We start from the raw sequence: 21,549 nt of genomic DNA, 5'->3' as shown, positions 1-21,549 counted from the left end.
GAGCCTTTCAAAGCTTGTTACTGTCTTAAGACTCCTCAGAATCAACAAACTTTGATTTCAGCACAATACGTCTCTTGAATTTGGTAAGGAAAGCAACCAGAGAAAGCTGTTTTTGAAAGTATTCACTCAGTCTCAGAATAAAAAACGTGCTCTTCCTCATCGATGGTGCAGAAAGAGTTCATGAGGACGTCTTTGAGTGAGACACATAGCTGTCATTGTAAACTGATGTGAACAACGTTTCTGGCTTTTTATGTTCTACTGGATTGTAAGCTTTGTCAAGTGAATGGCTTCACCTGTGCACAATAAATGAATGTGCAGTGTGCACACAGGTGGGCCATTTAGTCACACTTGTCATACTTGTTATGAGCCTGCGGGAGCAGATTTTTCTTGTTTTGTTGAAGCGTTTTAAACAGATTGCTGTAGAGAGATAAAGAGAATTTAATCAAATCCCCAAAAAAAAAAGAAAAAAAAAGAGACCTTGTCTCCGATTGACAAACAAACAGAGACATATGGCCCACATCTTCAGACACAAGATCTGAACCTTAATCTCCTCACTCAATTCTGGCTCAGGCCTCCACTCTTGCATTGAGCTCATGCAAATCTTAACATATCACATCTCCCTTAAGATCAGACTTAATATGAAATGAACTGAAATCTTTCAGGAGGCAGTTGTTCCTATGTGAGACATAATTTGAGACATAACGCTCTCTCCTGTAAACAATCCTGACCGAACACGAGCCTTTAGCAGTCCTGTCTGTCTGGCTGGTCGTGTTGTGGGTGTAACTGAAAAATGGGTCATGGGATTGGCTCAGTGCATCTTTAAATTCATCTACATTTCACAGGACAAACAACGTCTGTTACTGGATTTGTTTTTGATTCAGATGAAGATAAAAAGGGGAATAGGAATCTCAGACTTTGTGTTAGTTGATGACATGTGGATCTGTGCATCCATTCAGTAAGCACATGAACAAATAGACCAAAAAGTTAGAGCTGTCTGAGATAGTTTAACATCTTATTAATTATAAGTTTGAATGTGGAGGCGAAATATAAAAGTAATCACTAATCTGGCTGGTCTTATGGGAGACTTGAGTGTGCTGTGTAAACACCGTAGAATGCAATCATCTGTATTTTGTTCTCAAAATGAAGTAAATGAATAATCAATGGGATATTGTGAATTAAATCCCACTTTCCTTTGAAAGAAAGTATCATCTGTGTTATTTGAACACATCAGAGTTCACTCATTTCATTAGAGCTTCATTATAAATGAAATGCATAAAGAAAGTGAATGCTAAAGCTCATAATAATTACTCTCAAATATCATTTTCAGGATCACTGAGCTTCCATCTCGCCTTTAATAGGCCAGACAATGCTGTGGGGTGATGCATGCTAGGAGGTCACAAAAACAAAAGATTGTGCTCATGCTGCAGGCGTATGCCGATAAACCCTAAGGCTATTCTTTTTATAGACTTCTGTTCCTCACTTCAGTGCTGAGAGCAAGAAGAGCAACAGAGATCAGGTCTAGGCAGCTGGTCCGACCTTTTAGAATCCAGAAACCCAAAGTAAGAGGTAAACATTGAGGAAGTGATCTGTGGGTCCTGGTTGTAATCTGTGATTTCGGGGGGCTCTGTGCCATTATCACATGAAGGGAAGTCTTTTAAGGCCGAGGAACACAATGACGTAGTGTTTTGCTTTCTCCCCACTCTCCATCCTGGGCCAGTTCCCAGTGAGACCCCCCCCACCCCCACCTCAACAACACCACCAGCTCCACTCCAACCTGGGCCGATGCCAGAGTGTGAATGAATGAGGAGGTCCTAACCAGTCTACTATCTTCGTTTGATGTGGAGGACTGAGGTTTCTCTGTTTCTAGCAGAGCTGCTTGTGACCCACCACCAAAACATTCAGACTGAAAATCCGGATGTCAGGGTGTATCAAATCCACCTAATCTGTAGAACTGCGCCATATGAGTGTTATATAATGGGATGATTACAACAGGGGAAATCTCTTTGACCAATGGAAGCTATGACACCTGATTTCACCTTTCACATAGTATGAGTTGAGTAATGTAGGAAGAACTCAGATATGAATACATCAAGCATGCAGGCAACAGGAAACAGGACTTAAACAAACAGCAAAAGCTGCTGCTTCTGCTCTCTCCCAAGTGAGGAGATTTGGTTGCTGCCTAAGTACCATATTTGGGGAAGAGACTTTCTGCATAAAGAAGATTAGTATTAGTTGTTTAAGGGCTCAGGGGAGAAGATTTACCATTATTACCAACCCACTGAAAAGAGGAGAAGCCAGTCACAATCTGATGCCAACACTTGCCAAGACAGAGAAATGTTAATTTAACCAAGCTACACACCATATGGGAGAGATTAGGATGTGTGCGGGTCATGGAGAGAATGACAAAGATTAGGTGGCCTCAGAGAGTGATAGATGATTTAGAGAGATTAACAATATAGAGCACAGATCAGGACTGTCAGGACGGGTAGGCGGCGCTGGCCTATTAGTCTATAAAGTTAGGCAACACCACAGCTTGATTGTGGAAGTCTTTAGAAGTAGATGAAGTTAAGAGGGAAAAAACAGAGTCGCCCTGGGCATTGCGTGGAGCAGAGAGTCCTGAGGCCTAAATTGAAAAAGGCATTTTTGTGATGCAATCTTCTTACTCATGAGAGGATAGAGTGGATAACAAATGGGAGAGAAGCAGACAGCTTTAATTTGCTACCAAACACTGTCTCATTGTTACAAAAGTTACATCAGAAATCAAAGGGGGGATAGCTGGAGCTCTGTTTGTCTAATTACAAGTGCAGATTAAAGTTGAAAGCACAGCTCTTGTCTACTCTCAAAGGCTTAACAGAAAACTTTGGGCTCAGATCCTCATTCACAGATGTAACAGGTCATCAACAGAGATATGTACCAAGACTTAATTGCTTGAGACAGTGTTAGGTACAAGAGCAACTACGTGAAACATAGTTTGATCAAATCTATTGCACACAAAGACATCATCCTCCTAAACGGGCATGCAATAAGACGCAGCAGTGGGCTAACCTAATCGCTCATCTGCCTCTGCCCTGCACTGTCAACATGGAGGAGCAGAGATAGAGACTCTGGCATCAGCCAACCAAAGTGGATTAACATGATTTTGATGAAAACCAATAGAGCTGTTTCATGTGGACGGCCGAGCACTCTGTCCTCAGTTCCTCCCTCCATGAAGACAAGAATCCAGTCATGAGACTTAGAAGGAAACTGCAGACATGGAAAGTTTCTTTAAGACATCATTTCAAATTAAGTGACATTAAATATCTGCTCAAAACAATAACAAAGCCACGATACAGACAGTGGCTCCTTATTCTGAATTTAAATGGATGCTGCATGGAGTTAAATGTTCTGCTGCTTCCATTAAAGTACACACTGTGTCCAAGCACGACTGCTTTAGGTGGATTTTCTCTCTCCTGCATGACATCTGCATGTATGATCTCTGCATTCATTATCCCGCATGAACATAATTAAATACAATGTTTACATGCAACAGTTCATGCTCCAGATGCACTGCAAGAGATTACAAATATTATTCATTCACGATCACGCCACAAACGCTCACTTTCTCTTTTCTCATTACAGAGAAAACTGAAAGGTAGTCTGTTTTTTTAATCCCAAAGGAAAAACGGACTTCAACCAGGGTGTTGTAATCATATTATTGAATATTGCAAAAGCTGAAATTCTGCATCGTAGTGAAGAAGAAGAACATAGAAGAAGTGCTGCCGCTTACCAATTCTTAAGACTTGCTGTGAAGTAAGCCAAAACTCTGCTATAAAGTACAGCAGGGAAAATAACAGCCCCTTCCTTTTCGCCATGGTCCTCCCTCCAGAGTCGAATTTAACATCGATATCAGTTTTTCTGCCCTCGGTAATTCATGCTGATAACTTGCCAGTCCTTGTATCCATAACGAAAATAAACTGGGTTCCGACCCACATCCATCCCTCACACATTGTGATGAGAAAAAAACAACAAAAAGACTCCACTTGCAGCTGTCAGTGATCAAAAAAACTCCGGTTCCCCCATTCTAAAATCCTCTGTGTGCCAGTAAGGTTTTTTGCTTCTCAGATTCACAGTGCAGACATCCCTCTTATGTTTTTTTTTTCTTTTTTTTTTCTGGTACTCTTGAATTGTAGGATGAGACTGAGGAGGAGGAGGACCGTTCACTGTGCTCCTTCTATCAAGCTCCAATGAATGGAGAGAGCATTTCTGGTCAAAACTTTCAAAATAAAAGATGAAATTCTCATCTTTGCAACAAAAAATAGAGAAATTAGTCAAGTTATCATATTTTATTTAAAACAAATAAATCATACAATGGTTTAAATTGCAATGCTGCTGCGGACCATTACATATCATATGTTCTTGATAGAAGTAGCCTATATAAAACCTCTGCAACTCACCACTGCACTTTATCATATTATTTTAGCCTGTACATATTAGTCAAGCCTATTTGTTGTTTCTTTGTATTTATAGCTAAGGTTATTGTTATTATTTTTTTTATAATTTTTTTTATTGTAGTTCTTATTCTTATTCCTATTCTGCCTTGTACAAAGAGAGCACAGTTTACTGAAGTCAAATTCCTTGTGTGTTCAAGCATACTTGGCGAATAAAGCTGATTCTGATATACACATAGGCAAGGCAAGGCAAGTTTATTTATAATGCACCATTCATACAGAGAGCAATTCAAAGTGCTTTACAGAGTTAAAAACAAAAACCAGAACAGTAACAATCAACAAAAACACACAGCAACACTTCAAACATTTACAATTTATATGCAACCAGTTATGTATGGTCTTCTCTCTCTCTGTATGTGTACTTATGTAACTTAATGTACATTGTAAATAGTGTTGGGTCTCATTATTTATTTAAAATAGGAGTGATTATTATAAATAATCAGCCCCCTTCACTGCTCTGAAGTCTGTAACTTGCAGTCTTACTGTCCCGCCGGACACAGAATCACAACTGATCTTGTCTTAACTGAAATGAACCCTTTAATTATTCGATTACATACATACAATACAAACATACAGCTAATTTTCATGTATGACTAAACAATATTGTCTATGCTAAGACTTATCATGTATACTGTGCAATAAAAATGTACTGAGAATATCTGTTTGAGTGTTTGAAGACTGATTCCAATCCAATGATACCTGATGAACCCAGTATTTGAAAGCTTTTATTTTGAAAGCCTGTTTGCTTCACTTCCGGTCCCACTCTAGCTGTCTTGGGCTGAGTGGACACAGCTGAAAGTCTCTCCCGTGCAGGCGCTCAATTGAGGGCACAGCCAAGCCTCTAATCCGCAAACATGGATACGTCCTGAAGATTAACTTCAAATCTGGCAACATTCGACCTCGACAACGTCTTTGCTTTGGTACACCGAGGAATGATTAAATCTTTGCTCCAGTCCTGATGGAAATGCAAATCTAATCTTCAAACTGGTCTGTGACGCTCCCTTGAAGATTAACTACCTCAAACTGTTAATCTGACACAGTCTGATGGTCCGTGTTCACATTACCTTAACCCACCTTACGTTTTCTCCTTAAACCAGGGCGGATGGGATGAGAGTTGAAAAGTTCATTTGGTTTCTCAGTTGCACTTTTCATCAGCAGCTGGTGGTTTCGGTCCAAACCACTCCTCACAAGTAGAGGAGAAACATCATGGGGGTTTGATGAGTGCTTTGGGATTTGTGTAATCTCACTATTATTTTTTTTCCCATGAGAAATGAATAAAGTTAGACAGATAGTTATTATGAATCATTTCTTTATAGCAAGAATAAACATGATTTGCATTTCTTGGGAGAATATACTTTATCAAAAGTGTAGAGCTGAAATATTCTAGTAAATAGGAAGGTGAAAACTGTGCACACTGTAAATGAAGCCTATAGAATATAAAAAGCATGTTTTTACATCAGCAATCCAAACTGATGAAACCTATGGGATTTTAATCAATAGGTCACAGTCTGTTGACTCTTGGAATGAAAACGTAATGTGATAAAATGCACTCACTCAGCCATGTCAATAATAGCTTGTACTTTTACCAGATTTTATATTTTTTTCAATTTGTTCCCTTGATTTGATTTCTTTTCAATTAAAGCTTCATCTTAAAATGCACCGAGCGAGAGAGGGAGAGGGAGAGGGAGGGAGAGAGAGAGAGAGAGAGAGAGAGAGAGAGAGGAGAGAGAGAAAGAGAGAAAGAGAGAGGAGAGAGAAAGAGAGTTCTCCTGCCACCTGCAGTCTGAGAGGGAGAGATAGCAGTGTCGGTCCACATTTAACGACGCTCATCCTGTTCTTTGGCATCACCTAGTGGTGAAGATATAACACTGTCTTGGACATGTTCAGGCTGACTTGTTTTTATCAGTGTCAGGTCATTTGAAAAGCCAGCAGATGGATGTTTTTAGCCGCAACAACAAAAAACACTTATATGGTTTTATCTACTGCATGTCTCAGTGAGAGCCCATACAGAGAGACAGGGAGACATTCTTAACATGTTAGAAGGTCCATAATAGGTTAAACAAAGAAGCATGTCTTGAGCATAATGGTGCCACTTGTGAAATATAAAACCTGGCACACACAGCCAAGTCTGCAGGGTCAAAAGTTGCATCCTTTATAATGCAACTGTATTTTCACTTAAAGGTCCTGTAAGGAGTTTTGAACTGTCTGAGAAACAGACTGAAAATGATAACGATGCCTCTTTATGACCTTCAATAGCAAACAAGACCATCAGCAGCAACACTAACACCTTCTCTGTTGTCATTTGTAATGCCTGAAACCGCCCTAAGGGGGTAGGTGTCAGACCAGATAATGGACATCTCGCTTCAGAAAAAGCCTTTACTTGACTGTTTTCATGGAAAATAATCTCATTCCCTGATAAAGTTGAATGTTAAAAGACAACAGGATGAGGTTTTTGTTGAAAACACTACTTTTATATGTATAGGACAAGAGATAAGAGGTATCACTTTGTCCACAAGGGGGCGCCAGAATCGATACAAAACAAAAGTTCCTCACAGCAGCTTTAACATTTTTTACAATTTTTTTTTTAATGAACATTTCTTTTTTTCTGACTAATAGTTTTTATTGTTAGTTTCACAGTGAACAAACATAAACAGTGGCATGCTGAATGGCAAGGACCACATAGAAACTAAAATAAACACAATACAATTACATACATACATATATAAAAATGATAAAAAATAATAACAACCAATACACACACACACAAAATCAGATGCACAGACAGCTTAAAATTTGACAGTGTTTCTTGTTGATGTCTAACACAGTATTCCCACAATTGCTTACATCATTATTGTAGTTAAACTGAAATCATTTTCCTCTTTTCTGACTTGGAAACATCTTCTTCAGTCAGACAATAAAAAATAGTGATAATGTCCCCACTTCAAGTCATACTCCTCCACCTTATCTAGAAGCCTGTATGATAATCTTTCTAGGGCAGCAAGCTGACAAAGAGAAGTGTATCGCGAAGATAAAAGTGGTGCTGAGGAGGTCTTCCGTTCTTTAACCAGTGTTTTTCTGCCTAACATGAGGACAGTGGTGGAGCCAGGTTACCTAGAGTGAAGGGGTCACCCAAAACAAACAGGCTGGGAGTGAAGGGGATATCCTGACCAGTAATTTTTTCTACTGTGGTGTGTATCCCTGACCAAACCTCCTGAACCCTGGAGCAGCTCCAGAGCATATGCACTAGAATACCATCTTTATCAAGACACCTCCAGCACACTGGGGTGTCAACTAGACCCACTCTGCAGCCTGGATGGCGTCCAGTAAACTCTATTTAGAATTTTGAACTGGATCAATCTAGTGAGTAATTCTCTTTTTAAAGAACATTTCTCAAACAAACTGAAATACATGCCCAACGTCATAAATCTGATTACTTTAACATTATATTTCTCATTGTTCATGGTCTCAAAGACAAAAAATACACACAGACAGCAACAATGATAACCGCAACAAAAGAAAACCAGAGTGAACAGATGCTCACAAAGAAAACTTAAGGCCGTGCTGTTCAAAACAGAACATTTCTTTTAAATCTCTCTTAATTGGAAAAGTAAGCCTGCACAGGGCTTCATTTTATGGAACCTTAAACTGCATTTAAAACAACAGTAGTGATGTAATAAAAAAAAAGCTGAAATGCTATTTAGTCCTGGCATCAGAGTTATTCTAAATATGAGCAGAGAAAACATCATTTATCTTCGTTTTACCTTAAATGTGCAGCACTTTGAATAAAAAAAAGACTATAAAAAAAAGGGCATATTGTCAGTAAAGTTTCATCAACATTTTTTAAATGTACACACCAGGACGGCTCCCACTGTGAGGGTCTGGATGAGCTCTTGATGATTTGTATCCTATGAAAACAGGAGTGTGTGGCACCGGGTAAAAACTGGACTGGTAGGACGCTGAGGGATTGAGTGAATAAGGAGTCGTGTTTTGGCTGATGTATAAGGAGTTTCCTGGAGTATACAAACTCCCAACATGGTCAGAGCTCCGCAGTGAGGAACGTTGAGCCATGCTAGCTTGATATAACAATGATGCACTTTCAGGCAGACCTGGATTGTACATAACAGGATGGTTGATTAGTGCTCCATCATTGGTCATAACTTGAGGGAAGTTTTGCAGTGGCATCGCAAATTGTTGCCCGACAGAGCCGTTGTTTGGTGGAGAAGGCTGGTATGCAGTGGATTGGAGGCTGGAAACATTGGAGATGGGATGATATCTCATTAGAGTTGGTTGGTTGGGTGTTGTCTTGTAACTGAGCAGGTGAGGGTGATACACATCAAATGAGCCTTTGTCTGAAGGCATGCGGCGGCAGAGGAACAACAGGGCTGAGGCAAAAAGGAAGGCGCCGGTCACCCAGCCGATGTAGAGAGCCTCCCCGAGCTCTCTCCTCTGGGCGTCGATGAGCAAAGGGTTATAAAAATCTCTGATGATGACATGGCCTGTCCACGACACAGGGATGAAAACACTGATGCAGGCTGCGAACTGCATACCACCTGCAACAAACAGGAATATGGTCTTTGCCCAGTCATTCCCCTGAAAACAGGACATGCACCGCATTCCTACCAGTCCAACGAGAAGCCCCAGTCCTGATAGGGCCACAGAACAACACATCAGACCCCTGGCTGCCTGTAACTCAGGTGGCAGGAACAGCAGGGAGTCGTACACCTTACACTGCATCCTGATATTAGCCTGTCGGTAGCAGTTCATCCACAAGCCCTCCCAGCGGGTTTCCATCACAATTATGTTCTCTCCGATGAAAGCTGTCACCTTCCACATCGGCATTCCCGTAGTGGCTGCTGCTCCGATTAGCCCAATCAGGCCGACGCACATTGCAGCTATATCTGAGAAACCTTGAACCATTGTGTAGTGCTGCAAGGTTGTCCAAATAAAGATATTTAAGCTCCCTTTGACAACAAGACCATAGTCTGAAATGTGTCCAGGAAAGACAGGATTTTCTCATCTGACTGAGTTTGTATGCAGTAATCATGGTTTGTTATGGGAAAGAAGCTTGACGCCACCTGGTTGGCCCAGAGCAATGGGGGTAAAGATGACCTCTCCTTATTTTGTGTTTACGGTTCCTCTGGCTAAAGTGGAATATCTGTGGCATCAGCTACTCCAGCTGTAAACACCAACAGGAGATACCAGAGAGAAATCACAACTTCTATAAGATTTTATCACTTCCAGTGTTTTTATTTTCCACAATAATGTTTGACACAAAATCAGAAGCAAAAAAGAATACAATGTGCAGTAAGCTCATGCAGTACCTGTGTTGTCCACAGGAGAGCAGAGCTGATTCTCAAGGTGACTGAACAGAGAGGGACCTGAGCTCACAGTCAAAATATTATCAGAAGAACCAGAAGTTTGTTTTGTTAATCACAGGTGAGAATATTGCGTATTATTTTAACTAAAAGGCTGCTAAAAACATAGCATTAAAAAAAAAACATGTGACTCATTATGTTGTAACCTCCGGCAAGACAAAAATTTCATTACATCATCAAATATTTTCATTATGAAACAGCGATTAGACTACAGCACACTTGCTGGCACTTCCTTCACCCTTTGGAATTTCTGTCTGAGAGAACAATCACATCTAATCTACCAAGAACCGAAATGTCTCTGCTGCTGTTTTAATGTTTTACAGTTTGTATTTAAAATCACTGAAAGGGAAACAAGGATATTTTAAAATTCAAGTTTAAAGAGATTGAAATGTGCCTTAAATCTGTAAGTGTTCAACTACTTCACTAATAGAGAATGTCCTTATTACTCACACTTGATAAACCTGTAAGATAATGTTTGGTCCAGAACGCTCTGTAACTCATTCAAAGTGAATTGCAAATTGTGATCACATGATCATGTCGTCATGTCGTCTGTAGGTGCTGTGAGGGTGTGGACTGACAGGGAAACTTAATCAAACAGGCCCTTTAAAACCTCCATCTCATGTTTACTCAGCCATATGTTCGGCTCCAGGGCATTAGAGCAAACTTAAACAAAGACTCAAAGTTGAAACTTAAACAAAGACTTACATTTGTTTTCTAAATACACAAATACACACATTATGTTTTGAGATCTCACAACATATTCCTTTGTATTTCTCTCAGTCAGTCACCATTACAGCATTTACTGTCCTGAGGGTAGGGCCACTAACCCACCTGCTTTGGTTTTCCCTATGTTGATCCTTTATCTGATAACAGTTTTATGTTGACTAGTGACAGTGAGAGGTTATTTGTGTCACATAAGTTTAATTGTGAAACTTTTGAAAGGACTGATGTGATGTTAATTTCAATACACAGCTCAAGCACCGATTATTTTGATGAAAGGGAAAGGTATTAGAAATAGAGTGAAGTTTTAAAAATGCATAGATATCTCCTCACAAGAAAAAAACAAACATTTTCAGTGTTAACACAAAAATGTTTGCTTGATAAGGGAGTTTAAATCTCATTGGTTGCAGAATTATGAACTGTTATTTACAAAGGATGCATCAAACAGCTAATATACAAATATAAAACTGTCATAAAAAAGTTGATTATACATCAAACAAAGTATTTAAAATCATTTATTGGCAAGGTAATAATTATGATATCGGTCTCTATCAAGACATCAATAGTGCTCTAAAAGAGGACACTCCTCACTATACATATAAAAAGAGTGATAGAACAGAAATGTATACATAAGATCACACTGGTATTCACAGTGAATGCAGTAGTTGAAATGTGTTTGTAATCCTTACCTGATATACATTTTTGACATTTGAAATGATTCATGAATTGTACTGCATATGAAAAAAGAAGTGTCCTTGCATATAATGACCATACCAATGTTCATGATAACCTCAGTCAGTGTAAGTGTTCAGAGATAAGCCACCGCGCTGCGAACAGAGGGGTATCTGGAGTTGTAGCTGTAGTTGTTGGAGGGTTGTCTTGACAGCACTGGCTGAAACTGGGGCTGTGGCTGTGGCTGTGGCTGTGGAAGGAACACCAGCTGTTGAGGCTGCAGAGGCTGCGGAGGCTGTGGAGGGTAGGTCGGGTAGGCCGTGTAGTCCGAGGCCCTTGAGTACAAATACCTCTGCGATTCTGTATCCTTGAGCGACTGCAGATTGAAACAAAGAAACATGCATCCTCCTACGAACAAGAAAAATGCAGCCACCCAGCCGATGTACAGAGCCTCCCCGAGCTCCCTGCGCTGTGCGTCGATGAGGAGAGGGTTGTAGAAGTCCCTGATGATGACGTGACCTGTCCAGGAAACGGGGATAAGGACGCAGATGCACGCACATATGATCATTACTCCTGCAATGAGGAGAACAATCCGCTTTGCTTCATCGTTGTTCACAATGCATGACGTACACTGCAACCCGACTAGACTGATCAGCAGACCCAGGCCACCCAGCGCCAGAGCACAGCACATGAGACCTCGTGCCGCTTGCAGGTCAGGGGGCAGGGCCAGGAGAGAGTCATACACCTTGCACTGCATCCTGATGTCGGCCTGTCGGTAGCAGTTCATCCACAAGCCCTCGTATCGGGTCTCAAACACAATGATGTTCTCTCCTATGAAAGCTGTGACTCTCCACATCGGCATCCCAGTGCTTGCCGCCGTCCCAATGAGCCCGATTAGGGTCACTATAAGACCAACTAACTCCAGAGCTGAGTTGGCCATCCTGTCCCCCCCTCTTATTCCTCCAGACTCGTACGTACGGTAAGGCTCGGACACAGTGCGACTACAGGAGGAAGCAGGAGAGTCCCTCTATGGAGCGGCTTTGCATCCTAGTTGAGGAGGAGGAGGAGCAGGTGGATGTTCACCTGAACCTCCTCCTCCTCCCTGTGGACAGGACAACAGAACGGGAGGGGTGGGAATTGCGACCTGTTGCTATGGTACAGGCTCCCTCAGGCCTTGTTTTTTTCTTTGTACACCGACCACAGGAGCTGCTTCAAGCTGCTACTTTGTTTGTTCAGGAGTCTCAATTTACAATCTAAGGCCACACTTTAAAGGAAGCTTTTTCCTGAAATATTGGTTGGTTATTAACAAGGAACACATTTTTTAACTTGTTCCATCTGTCATAAGGTGTGGTGTATAAAAGGACTACATGTTGATATGTAACCAGGTTTAGATACAAAACAATGAGCAGCTGTGGGCTTACTGTGTGTCCTGTCTGATTCAACATAAAACACCAACACTCATATAACTGCATATACACACATTTATAACCCACCTTCACAAATCTCTCTTCTCCATTTTTCTCTTCTAGTCTTTATGTTCAATTTCTACTGTTTTTCTCTTTTCTCATTCTTGACAATCTAAATGAGTAATAATTTTACTCCCTACCATAACAGTCTTTTCTTTTCTTTTCTTTTCTTTTCTTTTCTTTTCTTTTCTTTTCTTTTCTTTTCTTTTCTTTGTTTTGTGATCATCATTTATAGGACCCTTTTTTTTTCAACCATTTTTGTGTAATGTAGTTTTTATCTGATAACTTTATTTGATTATTGCTTTCAAAAACTACCTTTTCTTTTCTTTTCGGTTTAATATCGAGCACTTCTATATCTTTGCACTGTTGCATATAGAGTAAAATAAAAAAATAAAATAAAAAATAATTATAATAATAATAATGATAATATTAATAATAAAATAATTCAGCACATTTTATTTCCTCATTTCATGAGCTTTTACTAACAATATAACTCTAATGGTAACATGGTATTAGAAAAACAAACACTTAAACAATGCTGTTTGTTTTGTGTGTGTTGGTGTGTGTGTGTGTGTGTGTTTGAGGGTAATACTTGTGTACCCATGTGTCACTGTCAGTGTTAAATTTCTTGTCTAGGTCTCTTGTGTCTGTCTGTGTAAGGAGTAGTAGGCGGTCGCAGCTCTGGCTTGGTTGAAATGAAATACCTGGGCAGGTTTGCGTTGTGGGTGGACCTGTGAGAGCGGTCTGGTTGGACCAGTTCAGGCACATTTTCACTGACAACAATGGAGAAACATAACAACATCACATTTACACAGCAGTGAGTGAAACGGGAGCAGTTTCAGGTGGAACTTTTGAATCCAGATCAAACTGATAAGCTGTCAGCAGAATGTTAGGTAATCAATGCAGTTCTCACCTTTGTGTCTCCACCAATTTACCCTCTTTTAAGATAGAAAAACAAACAAAAGTCTCTTTTTTTTAAGCAACTGAATCCCTTTATTTGAAACCACAAATGACCTCAAATTTAGGCCGGCATTATGAAAACATATTTACAACAAACACTCGACAAAGAACTCAACTCATCATGAGGTTTCTGATTTGAAAAGGGCCTAGTGCATAATTGTTCTCGAAGAGCATGTCAGCAAAGGCTGAAAAGACTGTGAAATCATCTTTGAACTGTTGTTTTATTACAGTTTAAATAGGCTACCTGAACGTGTGATTTAATTCAGTGTAAAGCATATGAAAACAAACAAAACTATACAGTAATTAATCACCGTTTAACACGGTCAGAACACAGTCAGTTCCAATAAAACACACTCAGCCCTCTTTGAAAAGTTGAAAGATCGGGCCTCTTCCACGGTCAGTCTCTGGCAATGGTAGCTGACTGATTTCTTCTATATCAGATGTGCCAAAACATGTTCTATTAAACTAAAAGAAAAGTCCAAAAATAGTCTCTGCTTGATTTTCCCTCTAGAACTGACTTGGTGTGTATGCCACAGATCCTGGTGGGGGTACAGAGTAGGCTGGCTGGTAGGTGTAAGCTGGCTGGTAGCTGTACGGCTGGTATGTGTATCCTGGTTGGTAGATATTTGCATCAGGGTTGTACACAATCGCCTCTTCTGGGTCCTGGGTACGTGGAGCGTGACGACACAGCAGAATCACCCCGGCAGTGAAAAGCAAAGCTGAAGTCACCCAGCCGATGTAAAGAGCCTCCCCCAGCTCCCTGCGCTGGGCATCGATCAGCAGAGGGTTGTAGAAATCTCTGATAATGACATGGCCAGTCCAGGACACGGGGATAATGCAAGTGATACAGCCCATGAGGAACAGACAGCCTCCAGCAACAAGAACAATATGCTTCGTGCGAGCCCTGTGGTCCACCACTTTTGTACACTTCATCCCCACTGCCGCAACAATAAGAGCGAAGGTTGTCAAGGCCACAGAGGCGCACATCAGACCCCTAGCAGCCTGAAGGTCAGGGGGCAGAAACAGCAGAGAATCGTACACCTTGCACTGCATTCTGATGTTGGCTTGTCTGTAGCAGTTCATCCACAAACCCTCCCAGCGAGTCTCCATGACAATGATATTTTCCTCGATGAAAGCTGTTACCTTCCACATCGGCAGGCCTGTCACAGCTGCCACCCCGATGAGTCCAATGAAACCGATGATGAGGGCCACAACCTCGCAGCAGATGGCGTCACGACGATCCTTTCGCTCAATTCTCTTTTTCTCTTCATATATGGAGTCTTGATAATCGGTGTAGGCCTGGGCCTGTTTCTCATCGTAGTAAGTTCCCACGTACGACTGAGGTGGCTTGGTGTAGCCACTGTAAGCGGTGTACGAGGCCATCGTCGCACAGAGAGCCAAAGACAAGCTTTGGTGGCACTCTCACAGCTTCAGGAACAAATCTGAAAAGAGGAGCGGGTCAAGGAACTTATACACCCACAAAAATGTTGAGGATGCAATGCAGCCTTACTGGTTGAGCTGCTTCACAGCCAGATAGACGATGACACACCAACGAGCGCAGCTTGTTGTGATGCAAAAACACCTTCCTCCACCAACTCTCAACCTTTTGTTTTGTGATTTAAAATAATAAATCCAAAAGAAATTTGATCACTAAAGTCAAAGTGGATTAATCATTTGTCCTCTCAGAAGTGGAGCCAGAGAACATTTCACCATAATGTCAAACAAGACAAAATAATGTCTTTATTTCTTAAATATTTAGAATAATCATGAAAAATCCACACATTTTCATTTTATGATGAAACTGAAATCAAAATTAATTACATTTGTGGGTGTCCTTGCTTACGTCTAGAGCAAACAAGTGGAAAATAAATACTAAGTTATTTTTATGTAGGTCAGTTCTGTGACTAAGAATTTGTCACCTCTCTGGTTACTACATGTTGATAGGATGATCACAGATGTCTAACTATCCTTTATAAGTAAGCTGAGCTGATAAAAAGGTGTTGAGCACAGAAACTGGAGATGGATTGGTTTCTTTGTAACACAGTATTATCTGCTTACCAGCAGTCTCACTTGAGGTGTGAAGTGTAGAAAAAAAACTGTGTATTATGGGATATGTTTGTGACATTCATCTGCTTTTGGTTTTAGTGCAAAAAAAAAACAAAAACATAATGTACATACGTAATGTGGAAAAATATTCTGTTAAATACAAAGAAAATGACATGTTCTAACAAATCCTATGAAACCCAATACAAAATTATTCATAGACTGCATGTTACCCCAGCTATTCAAAGTAAATATGATTCCATGTGCTCATCATTTTGTTGTAAATGTAAAACTACCAGTGGTACTTATAGTCATCTGATGTGGACTTGTCCTTAAGTTGAAGGTTTTTGGCAATCTGTCCAAATGGAAATTAAGAAAATGTTTAAAATTGGTGTTCCTTTAAAACCCATTTAGTTTTGTATTGGGATTAGAGTCAACCTATCAATGAAAACATAGATGCATTCTTATAATTGCTCTTTATGCAGCACGGCTCACTGTTCTCCAGAAATGGTTGGATGAAGAGCCTCCTGACATTAAAACATGGTATGAAAAACTCATGTCTATTTTACCATTAGAGAGATTATCTCGTGTTCTCAGAGGAACTCTTGAAGTTTTTGTAACAGAATGGTCACTAATAGCAACTTATCGTAAAGAAGAATGGGTAAGAGTTGTAAGTATAGGGGTTTCAAATGTATCACATTAAAATGCTACATGTATACATTTTTCAGGTTGTGATTGCTACACGTACAAACACTGTAAAATAAAAAAATTGTCCTTTATTTATTTTTTTGTCTTGTTTTGCTTTGTTTTGATAATGTTTTCTGTGGGAGCATTATGTGTTTATTTTCTTTGTGGGGTTTTTGTGTATTGTGAAATCTTTATTTAAAAATAAATATACTGAAAGTGAAAAAAAAATACAAACTGTAAAAATAGGCGGTGTCTTGGGTATTGACTGAGTATAATATTTTAGCTGCAGGTATTGTGTGAAACTAAAAGAAAAGCAATCAAACACTTAAAGGATTCATTTTCAGAAAAACTTTTATTGACATGGCGTCACAACTTAACTTGGCATTTCACAGGAGTGAACTGAGCAGTTGAATGAACAATAGAGCAGTTAACTGTGACAGTTGACAGCAGAGACAGTGATGCAATTACAGAAGCATGTTGTGGTAGAAGTAGTTTTACATGAACATCAAATACTTGTATAAAGCTGTAAAAGCTTTACGCCTGAATACAAACATCGCATGGGAATCATTTACAGTGCAGGAACAACACAAAGTACATTCACTCTTTAACAGTCACAGTGATGCACAGTTTTACAAAGACAGTGGGGAAATAAATGCATTCAGATTTTGTGCACTTTGACTTTTTCAAATGATGAAGACATTAAGTTGAATTTTCACATTTCAGGCTGTACAGTACAGAACAACTATTTACACATACACTTGTTGTTTGTAAAAGCTGGAGGGTGTCCTCTTCAGATACACACTCGCCTCATTTTCATGCCTCTCTGGCTGAATGTAATCGTGTTCTTTTTCCTCTGATCTGCGTCTGTTGTAGCAAAACAGAACAATGATCCCTGTGATCAGCAGAACACCAGATGTACCCCAGCCAAGGAAGAGGGCTTTCCCAAGCTCCCGTTTCTGAGAGTCCATCATTGTTGGGTTGTAGAATTTTTGGATGACAGTGTGACCCACCCAGCTGACAGGGATGAGCACGGTCAAACGGGCAAGCAGGTACAGACAACCACCTATGGCCAGGGTGATGTTCTTGCTTTTTATATCGTCGTCACAACAGTTGCACCTTCGAGTCCCACAACCTGTGATTAACAGGGCCACCACTATCAGGGCTACGGAGATGCACATGAGCGCCCTGGCAGCCTGCAGCTCCGTTGGGAGAATTAGCACCGAGTCGTACTCCTTGCACTGCATCCTGAATTCTTCATGGTTGTAGCAGTTCATCCACAGACCCTCCCAGTATTCCTCCATAACAATGAGATTGGACCCAATGAAAGCAGAGACCTTCCACATGGGCAGGGCAGTGGCCAGAACAGTCCCAAACAGGCTGAAGCAGCCAAGGATCATGGCGAAGACCTCAAGCTTTGCTGTCATGGCTCAGAGCTGAGTGCAGTCCCGTCTCTAATTTTTTGTCTAATGAACAGACTGCTCAACACGTCCGTTTCAAATCTTTGCTAACATCACCGTGACTGCAATGTCATCCTACTGGTTTGGGCTGATCTAGCATTGGTTCTTAGCAGTATTTGAAGTGCAACGCAAAAAAAACTGCTTTGCATTTTTCTGTCTTTCATTTTCCCCGCTCTGGAACAAGTCTCATTTATCATAATTGCTGTTCAGGCATGACGAGCACTCAAGAAGAGAATTTCAGAATCTGTTTTATTTGTCATGTGTGTGTTCATGTGCAAGGAACCTGACTTCTTTTTTCATTGCACTTAATGCAGAAGACAGAAACAGACTTACTAAAAACTAACTGAACTATGATAAACAAAAACAAAGAACATGGACCATTTGTGTCCATAAGAAGTTGTTGGAAATATTTGCTATGAATTCATATGAAATCATTAATGAACAGTTATTTGCAATGGCTGCACAAATCAAACTGCCCTGTAAATAGTTTAAAAAGTATTGCAAAAAATATTTAAATAAAGTAGGAAAGTGCATACAGTATGTAAACTTATACATTTCCAAATACAATATACAGTAAATACAGCTTGTGTATGTATTTAGCCCTGAAGATGTTCATGTACAGACAATTTTGTAGGTGTAGTTTTGGAGTAACAAAATGTTTAAGAAGGGATTCTTTTGACTCTTTATGACTAATGTGGAAAGAAACTGTTTGCATGTCCAGTTGTTTGTGAACACTGCTCTGTAGTGACCAGCTTCAGAAGCCAGCACCAACATTTTTTTTCTGCAGAGCTGTCTTTCCTCATTGCTTGGTTGCTAATCGCCTTCCCAGATGACCGCAGTGACCCTTTCAGGGCGACTGTGGCTCTGTGGTAAAGTCTCTCAATGGAAAAGGCTGGCTGTTAGAGCTCAGCTTCTGCAGTCTCCATTCTCTAATGTCCTTGGGAAAGTTGCTGAACCCCACATTTCTCTCAAGTGACATAGCCAGCAGTATATGAATGCATATGAATGGGATGAGTTAACACTAATGGGCACTTTACATAGCCACCTCTGCCATCAGTGTGCAAATGTGTGTGTGAATTGATGAATACAACATGTAGTGTTAAAGCGCTTTGAGTGGTTAGGGGAGTAGAAAAAGTGCCACATGAGTACAGGACATTTTCCATTTTCAGTTCTGTCATCTGCACATTTCACGAGTTTGACAGACAGATCTTTTGAGGTGCAGATGCTGTCAGTGCACAGGAGGAGAAGACTCATTTATAGAGACTCAATGATGATTGTTGAGGTGATGGATATAGCATTCATCATCCTCTGACTCATGACTGTGATCCACTTACGTGTGTGGGCTGGAACAACCAGGTGGAGGAGTTTAGATTGCAACATTTGATGACCAATTTGTCTGATAGGTAAACTACAGGGGTTGATCAGAGGGCCTGAGGAGGTAGATATTCAGGTAAGCCAACAAAAGTCAGGTTCTCTTTGCCATAAAAGTCAGAGCCCCAGGCCTCGAGCCATTGAGGTGATCAGTTCACTTTTTGAGAACATAATCAAGCAGAAGTTGTTACATCACATGGGCTCTTAAAATCTTTAAAACTCATCAATATAACATATAAAATGCTCTTTTATTATAACACAAAATGTATTGTTACTGTTTACATTACAGATAAAGGTAAATGTAAGTAAAGCTTATTTTGAGAGAGAGAAGAAAGTCAGGACTGAAAAGCGTGTTTTACCGTTTCCTATAAATTTGGAAACTTCAGAGAAAGTTGAGAGAATTGGGGATGAAGGCTTTCTGTTGACTTGTTTTTTACTTTGTCACAAGTCTGGTTCTGCCTGTTAGCAACATATGACAAGTGACAGTGACATAGAAAACTTTCTTCTATGTGTTTGCTCATGGTGGATTAATAAACCTGTTCCTTCTGAAGTGTCTTGGGATAACATTTGTCATGAACACTTGATGTGGAATGATTACTCTGTGGACACCTAAAGAAATGTAGCCTTCCTTAAAGTACTTTAAGCTACTTAAAGTTACTTAAAGTTAATAAATTGAAACGTGACCAGGGAGACGTTCAAACTGCAGGTAAACAGGAAATGTTTCAAAACAGCCGGGGACTCTCAACAAGAGCCACTCCTTTATTCAAACTTCAGTTGATCTTGGGAAGGTAACACCCTATTTATCACTGTTGTTTCTGAGAATTAGGACTGACAGAGAGAGAGAGAGAGATGAGGTAGGAGAGGTTACAGAACAGGAACAGAAACTGGAAAGCCAGTTGGACAGGTTTGCTGAGTGATACTATCGTCACATCCTCAGCTGCTTTAAATGTAAACAGAAACGTGCATGTTGACAAACCCACCTGTGACTGACATACATCAAACGTGCCGTAGAATATGATTTGAACATTGTGTTACTTTTAGTCTGCGTTTCAATGCTGGATGTTAGTGTGAGTTGGAGTAGGTTGAATTGAGGTTTACATTTTTGCTGGTGGTGACAGTTACAGTGTATGACCAAAGACTGTAGTCTGTGTGTATGACACATTCAGAGTAGACTATGTCTGCCACCTGCTGTATGTAAATGTGACTGCACTTTCTGGGGCCAGTATCATTTTTGAAGAAGTTTGTTGCATGTGATGCCACTTTCTTTCCCTCATTTATGAACACACCTCCGGTTCATCTTGAGTCTTTGGGCTTCAGACTGTCTGTTGGAGCTATTTGTTTATTTTTTATTATTAGTTGTTTATTTAGTTTGGAATGAATAAGTAGTATTAGTTGTTAGATTTATCTAAACTTTTCTTTTTATAACTCATTTAAGTTAGATTTTGGGGTTATATTTTTTGCTAGTCATTTGTTTAGTACATTTAGATTTTTTTGTATATTTAGTATTTCTTTTGTTTGTTTTTGTTTGTTTGGTAATTAGGAACTGTGGGCACCTGAGGTTATTTAGGTAGGTAGGTGGCAGAAGTGGCATGCACCTGGGTGGGCCTATGTTTTTTTACCAGCGCAAGAGAGGCAGCAGGAGCTGTGATTTTCTTTGTTCCTTTTGTTTGCTTGCTTGCCATCAAAATAAACCATTGGAAACCGCTGAACTTTTGCATGGACATTAGACTTCTTTTGCCTGCGTACATCAAATCCCCACGGTGTATCAGTGACCCTTTGATTAAGTTTAGTTAAAGTTTGAGTTTGATACTTTAATTATTCTTTGAGTTTTTTTTATGACAAATGGCCACCACACTGTCAGTTAAACCTTGAACCAAACTTTCACTCTATTTGGCATTTTTAAGACTGAACCATTGACAGTGAAACTATTACTTACAATGCAGCCCTAGTTCAGATAAATGCCAAGAGAATCCCATAAATCAATCTTGGTCAAGATATGAATCTGTTTCTTCACAGGGACCCTGTCCCATCCCAGCGCTCTGTCATTCAGCACTGCTGCAGATACTGTCCCTGCAGATCTGCAGCACAATGAAGTCTGAAGTGATCTTTTCCTTTTTATCTGAAGGAGCGCCAGAGCTTTTGTGCTGGGTTTGGTAATTGACAAGAGTGGGAGTGGGGGTGGTGAAGGGGAGTGACTGCGGGTGACAGGATGTTCACAAAGCTTAGCGACAAAGAAAGGAGATGGCTTTGAGAGCTGTAGATTCAGTATGTTTCCCAAATGCAGCCATGCTGGCCCATGTTAGTTTTTAAA

The 21,549-nt window shown here is 40.2% G+C and overlaps 4 protein-coding genes across 4 annotated transcripts; all 4 read right to left on the bottom strand.

Annotated features, from left to right (window-relative positions):
• Positions 1-8,327: 8,327 nt before the first annotated feature.
• LOC117825298 (claudin-8-like) lies at positions 8,328-9,404 on the bottom strand. Its single transcript, XM_034701059.1, has one exon. It carries the CDS (start codon positions 9,402-9,404, stop codon positions 8,328-8,330), a length of 1,077 nt encoding a protein of 358 aa, XP_034556950.1.
• A 1,705-nt stretch (positions 9,405-11,109) lies between these two features.
• On the bottom strand, positions 11,110-12,248 carry cldn8 (claudin 8). The gene has a single exon (XM_034701061.1). It carries the CDS (start codon positions 12,192-12,194, stop codon positions 11,391-11,393), a length of 804 nt encoding a protein of 267 aa, XP_034556952.1. The 5' UTR covers positions 12,195-12,248; the 3' UTR covers positions 11,110-11,390.
• Positions 12,249-13,715: 1,467 nt separating this feature from the next.
• Positions 13,716-15,228, bottom strand: LOC117825299 (claudin-8-like). Its single transcript, XM_034701060.1, has 2 exons — positions 15,191-15,228; positions 13,716-15,122 (listed from the first exon to the last, which is right to left on the bottom strand). Exon 2 carries the CDS (start codon positions 15,061-15,063, stop codon positions 14,188-14,190), a length of 876 nt encoding a protein of 291 aa, XP_034556951.1. The 5' UTR covers positions 15,064-15,122; positions 15,191-15,228; the 3' UTR covers positions 13,716-14,187.
• A 1,553-nt stretch (positions 15,229-16,781) lies between these two features.
• LOC117825301 (claudin-17-like) lies at positions 16,782-18,243 on the bottom strand. Its single transcript, XM_034701062.1, has one exon. The coding sequence runs from the start codon at positions 17,832-17,834 to the stop codon at positions 17,157-17,159; it is 678 nt and encodes a 225-aa protein (XP_034556953.1). The 5' UTR covers positions 17,835-18,243; the 3' UTR covers positions 16,782-17,156.
• Between the last annotated feature and the right edge of the window lie 3,306 nt (positions 18,244-21,549).

This window comes from Notolabrus celidotus, chromosome 14 (genome assembly GCF_009762535.1).
Source record: "Notolabrus celidotus isolate fNotCel1 chromosome 14, fNotCel1.pri, whole genome shotgun sequence".
NCBI lineage: Eukaryota > Metazoa > Chordata > Actinopteri > Labriformes > Labridae > Notolabrus > Notolabrus celidotus.
Note: the sequence above shows the minus strand (reverse complement) of the source record. Positions and strands in the feature narration are given on the sequence as shown.

Coding starts and splice junctions, on each gene's coding strand:
- LOC117825301 (XM_034701062.1), bottom strand. CDS start 17,834: ATGACAGCAAAGCTTGAGGTCTTCGCCATGATCCTTGGCTGCTTCAGC.
- LOC117825298 (XM_034701059.1), bottom strand. CDS start 9,404: ATGGTTCAAGGTTTCTCAGATATAGCTGCAATGTGCGTCGGCCTGATT.
- LOC117825299 (XM_034701060.1), bottom strand. CDS start 15,063: ATGGCCTCGTACACCGCTTACAGTGGCTACACCAAGCCACCTCAGTCG.
- cldn8 (XM_034701061.1), bottom strand. CDS start 12,194: ATGGCCAACTCAGCTCTGGAGTTAGTTGGTCTTATAGTGACCCTAATC.